Source organism: Montipora capricornis, chromosome 2 (assembly GCF_036669925.1).
Source record: "Montipora capricornis isolate CH-2021 chromosome 2, ASM3666992v2, whole genome shotgun sequence".
Classification (NCBI taxonomy): Eukaryota; Metazoa; Cnidaria; class Anthozoa; order Scleractinia; family Acroporidae; genus Montipora; species Montipora capricornis.
In genome coordinates this window covers 61310371-61315370 of record NC_090884.1, presented here as the reverse complement: position 1 = coordinate 61315370, position 5000 = coordinate 61310371, and the positions used below count along the sequence as shown (strand labels likewise).

The 5000-nt window shown below is 38.8% G+C and overlaps 1 protein-coding gene across 1 annotated transcript in view; it reads left to right on the top strand.

Annotated features, from left to right (window-relative positions):
- The window catches only part of LOC138037608 (uncharacterized), a 12286-nt gene that overhangs the window by 2636 nt on the left and 4650 nt on the right, over positions 1-5000 (top strand). The window contains exons 2-3 of the mRNA XM_068883509.1: positions 1656-1822; positions 3113-3302. Of these exons, the coding sequence (XP_068739610.1) occupies positions 1656-1822; positions 3113-3302 (357 nt within the window). The remainder of the gene's footprint in view (positions 1-1655; positions 1823-3112; positions 3303-5000) is intronic.

Genomic DNA, 5000 nt, shown 5'->3' with positions numbered 1-5000 from the left:
AACTGTAAAAATACAGCATAAGATCAAAGTAGCAGTGATCCCAGGTGGCCTGACTCCAGTCTTTCAGCTGTTGGACAAATACCTCAACAAACCATTCAAGGATAACATCAGGTGACAGCAGAACCTTTCCTGGATGTTGACTGGCCCCTTTGAATTCACTCCAGCAGGAAAGAAGAAGGCACCATCAAGAAACCTGGTCCTCCGTTGGACAAAGCAGTCGTGGGCAGAAATTGCAGCAGAGATGGTGAGGAAATCGTTCAAAACATGCAGCATTTCGAATTTTTTTGATGGCTCAGAAGATGACGAGATCTACCACCGACAATATTCCAGAACTAGCTGATGATGATATGGCAATGGAGGATGAGTTTGAGACTGACAGCAAAGAAGATGTCTGAAAACTTCATTCATGAAGTGACCAAAACAAAACGGCTCCTTTAGGAGCCACCACTTAAATATAAGTTTATGACCAACAATAATACTGGTAATTTACATACGCATAGTAATTTGCGTTTGCTGATAATTGCTCGGCTTATAGCCGAATAAGCGTTCAATTGAAGCTCTTGTAGCATTAGCAAGGAATTTTTTTGGCAGAAATATTTGGCTATCCCAACCCCCCTATCTTGCGACAAGTTGCCAGTTTAACTTGATGCAGAAATCACTTGGCTCATAGGCTAATAAATACAGTACATATATGGTAGGCAGTCAGTCTCTCACCCCTTGCTAAAATCAAATTGTGTTGGATGTTAAAGAATGCCCCTGGTACATCTTACAGAATCTTTTTTTTTTCATTATCTAAAATAAAAGGGACAGGCCCTGGTACTTGTTTGGCAGAAAAATTGTCATCATCCTATTTTGTGGAGATCAGTTCCACAGAAAGCCAGCGTTATGTGTACTCTTGTTTGTAAACAGCAAGTAAACACTTAGTAGTGTTACATTGCACTAATAAACTTGTGGCTTTCAGGATTCAGACGAGACCACAACAGCAGGAATTATGTGCCCTGCACTTTTCGAATAGAGTGTTGGATCTTTAATGTCACACAGAGTTTATGAACAGGGGTTAGTGAGATAGGCTGCTGATCTTTTTAATGATTTACCAAATCATGTAAAGAATTCTGAATCGATAAGGAGTTTTACTTCAAACTATTGGCTTGAGAAATGAATGTATATAATTTTAGTTATATATATATATCGCCTTAATACTTATTTATTTTATTTATTTATTTATACGTATTTTATAATTATTCTCTACACAGCTTCAATGTAAATAAGTGTCAACTTTTTGAATTCTTTGTATAATAAAGTTTTATTATTATAGGGCCTACTGTTTGTAGTCCTTGCATCTGTAACTAATGCTTCTCATCACCCTCTAATAGTTAAAGTCTGTTGAAATATAAGTGCTATAAGTGCTACGGTAGAGCAGCGGTGATCTAACCCGAAGATCGTGGGTTCAATTCCCACCCTGGTCAGAGTTTTTCTCTGTCCTTGTGTGGGCCTGTTTCCATTAGTAAGGCTAATGCTCACATAGTTCATATGGGTAGAAAACTAGCACTTCATATCACCCTCTAATAGTTAAAGTCTAATGCAAGAAATAAGGCACAGTGATGATGCGCACTTGGAGTTCAAGGGAAATAACCTATTCTGATTTTCCATCCAAGATATTGATCGTAACAAAGATGGTTATGTCAGCCTGGAGGAATTCTTGGGTGATTACAAGGATCCTGATGACCCTGAAACTGAAAAACCGGAATGGGTGAAGGAAGAGACTCAGAAATTTAAAGAAGATTATGATAAAGATAAGGATGGGAAACTGAACAAGGAAGAGGTGAGTCAATGCTGTTTGTATTTATTTAGCTTAGCCTTGTTGTCAAGGTCACAACAACAACGACAAGTTGTTGTCCTGGCCCCGGTTGTTTGGAAAGCTGATTAACTTAATCCAGGATTAGCTTTAAGTATTCTTTTATGTTTTCAACTTCTTGGTGAAAGTTCTTTTGCTTAGTTTTGTTTTTCAAGATTGACTTCTACTAATATAAAGTCTTACCCAAAATCAGCGTTAAACAGCATTTGGGAGCAGAGAAATAAGCTCCTTGGTTAATTCTTAATCTGGGATTAGAGTTAATCGGCTTTTGAACAACCGGGCCCCGTCGACAACAGCAACAACTAGATTCCACCCTTAACCCATTCACTTATCATGCGCCCCAGGATGCCCTCAGATGACATGTAAAGGAACTTTATTTAAGTGTCTAGTCGTTCTAGCGCTGGAGCACTAATTGGGGACGCTGTAAACTGAAATTAACAATGAACACAAATCAAGTCAAATGTTGGTTTTTGAGGAGAGCGGAAAAGCGGAGTACCCAGGAGTACCCAGGAGTACCCAGAGAGAAATCTGTTATGCCTCACTCCCAGGAATCAATGGGTCAATTCACAACACAAAGATTTGGACAGAATGAAAATTAAGAGGAAAAGAGAATAACGATCGAGAGAGTTAAAGAACTTGGAAGACATACAGAAAATGAATAATGGGGTACCTTGACAATTACTGCTAGAACTGTAGATTTGTGGATCAGACGAAAGGAATGTGTCAGAATCCCTCCATGGTATGGATAGTTACAAAACCACGTGCAAAAAAATTACACGAATTTTTAAGTTTTGACACTACACTTCTTAGTCTCCAGAAAACGATGTTGACCCAACCGGAAGCACATATATCGAAGTTTGAATCAAAACTGATACTCAATAACTCTTGGGCCTGATCTCCAACAAATGATACCTTTTAGAGAAGATGAGAAAACGAGAGTTCCAAGAGAGGAACTTCTTGGTGCAGAGTAGAGAACCAATGAACTCAAATGTTGTTATGTCCAGAAATCGGCCCATGTCACGTCAGTGAGAGGCTGAAATGATCCCACAAATGAATCAACCCTGTTTATCGTCTTTATCCCACAAGTGGTACAATTTTTGTATGTCTTTGCAGTCCTTAGCTTATCCATATCATCTGTTGGCAGACTTGTATTATCAAACAAACCATGTATGCGGCACATACATTTTCAAGATTGTCATGAGTTAGAGTGAAAGATTGAGTCACTACTTTCTTTGTATTCTCATCTTATTTTTAAAGGTTAAACTTTGGATTTTACCCGAAACTGAACAGGCAATGGCACAGGAGGAAGCGCGGCATCTAGTCTCATCAGCAGATGAAGACAAAGATGGCAAACTCAGCGAAGACGAAATGATCAACAACCATGAAGTTTTTGTTGGTAGCGAAGCAACAGATTATGGCCGTGCTTTACCTAAACATGAAGAACTTTAGAGTCTTTACTAGGGTCGTGTAAATTTTAGACTTTTATATGAAAAGAGGAGGCTTTTTGTTAAATTATGAACCTTTACGCCAAGTATTAAATCACTTTGAGTACATTGTGTTGGAGAAGTATTAAACGTTAAACTTTGTGGGAAGAGTCAAACTTTTTTTTCTGAAGTAGTCCCTCATCGGCATGGAGCCTTTTTTTGTAGTGACTTGACTCCCCGCTGAAAGACAAGAAATGTTCAGCCAAAATGGAATCCTTAACTCCGGGATCTCCGAATCTCGGACAAGCGCCATAGTCACTGGGCTACGCTGCCACCTAATATTCTTTCAGTGTAATGTTCGCTCGTTTGGCTATTCCAGGTCACTTTCGTTATGTTGGTGTCCGTCAACAAAGAAACGGCGTTCTTGTTGGTATCGTAAACTAATCCTTCTGGTTTGGAACTCAAATCTTAGCCTCCGTCGCTTTACAAAAATTCGAGATTGGGTACTTGATGCAAGATCTTACAGATTCTTCCCGCCCAATGAAACGAAAAATGCTTCGGTTGAATTGACACGTTCTGAAGGAATTTGTATGTTGCGTATGTTATGGTTCAAATGTTTTCTTTTAAAATGTTTCAAACCAGTTCAATTTTGATATTTCTTTGTCTAATATTCATTATCATAATCTGAAACAGAGGAAAATCAAAATTGAAGTGGTTCGAACATTTTGAACCAGAAAAAATATGTATATTGTTAAGAAGCGAAAAGAAACGCAAAAATCCCTCCAATGATAAACCCTTTGGCCTATTTCCTGAATTTTAGGATCTTGTTCCCTAATGCGCGGTAATCATTCTAATTTTGTCTTGAAAAACCGCCTTCCAAATGAGTTGGAAGGCGGAAACTGTTGGAAACTGTTCGAGTGAGTAGTGAGGCTTGAGTTGCTTTTGACTTTCGCCGACCTACGGCATCATTGCTGATAATGCCTTAGTTCAGCGAAAGCCAGGATGAAAACTTTCAAAAGCAACTCGAGGCCTCATTCGAACAATTTTTTCATCTATTATTCATCTAACATTGCTGCTAACGTCTACTAAATTTTAAAAATCCGAATTTAGATCAATAGAATCCACCCTGGCTGCGGAAATCCAAATTTGGATTCAGATTTTCCCAAAGAAACGTTCCCTTGACACGTTTCTTTTGTTTCGGTGAAAAAAAAAACCATGACTGCAGATCACGCGAGTGAAAGGATAGGGCAAATATAATTGGTCACGAGCTTGGTCACGAGGTGCTTTACCAGGTTTTTTTTTTCTAGAACGTTTGATGCCTTAAAATGTTTTCAATTTGAAGATACAGAGAGAAATTTACAGTACGGACCTCGAATACCACATGAGTGAACCTGATAATTAAATCGTTCCAGCGGAGCACGAGGTCAAACAGCGTCGTACCATGGATTATTACCCACTGAATTGGTTAATAATAGCGCACGGATTGTAGAAGAGGTAAATGGAGAGCATTTGTTTAAGGCGTTTCTTTATCACGATTGCACTGGACATTCACCAAGAGTCCACCAAGAGTACATTTACCCAAATTAGCCTAGTCCCCATCAGTGTCAGAAAAGTGTCTATTTTGAAACCTAATTTTCCCGCAAAACTTGGTTTAGAAAATAAAGGATATTACATCATGGCCGCACGGAGATACAAAATTTCTCTTGGGAGTGACGAAAAAA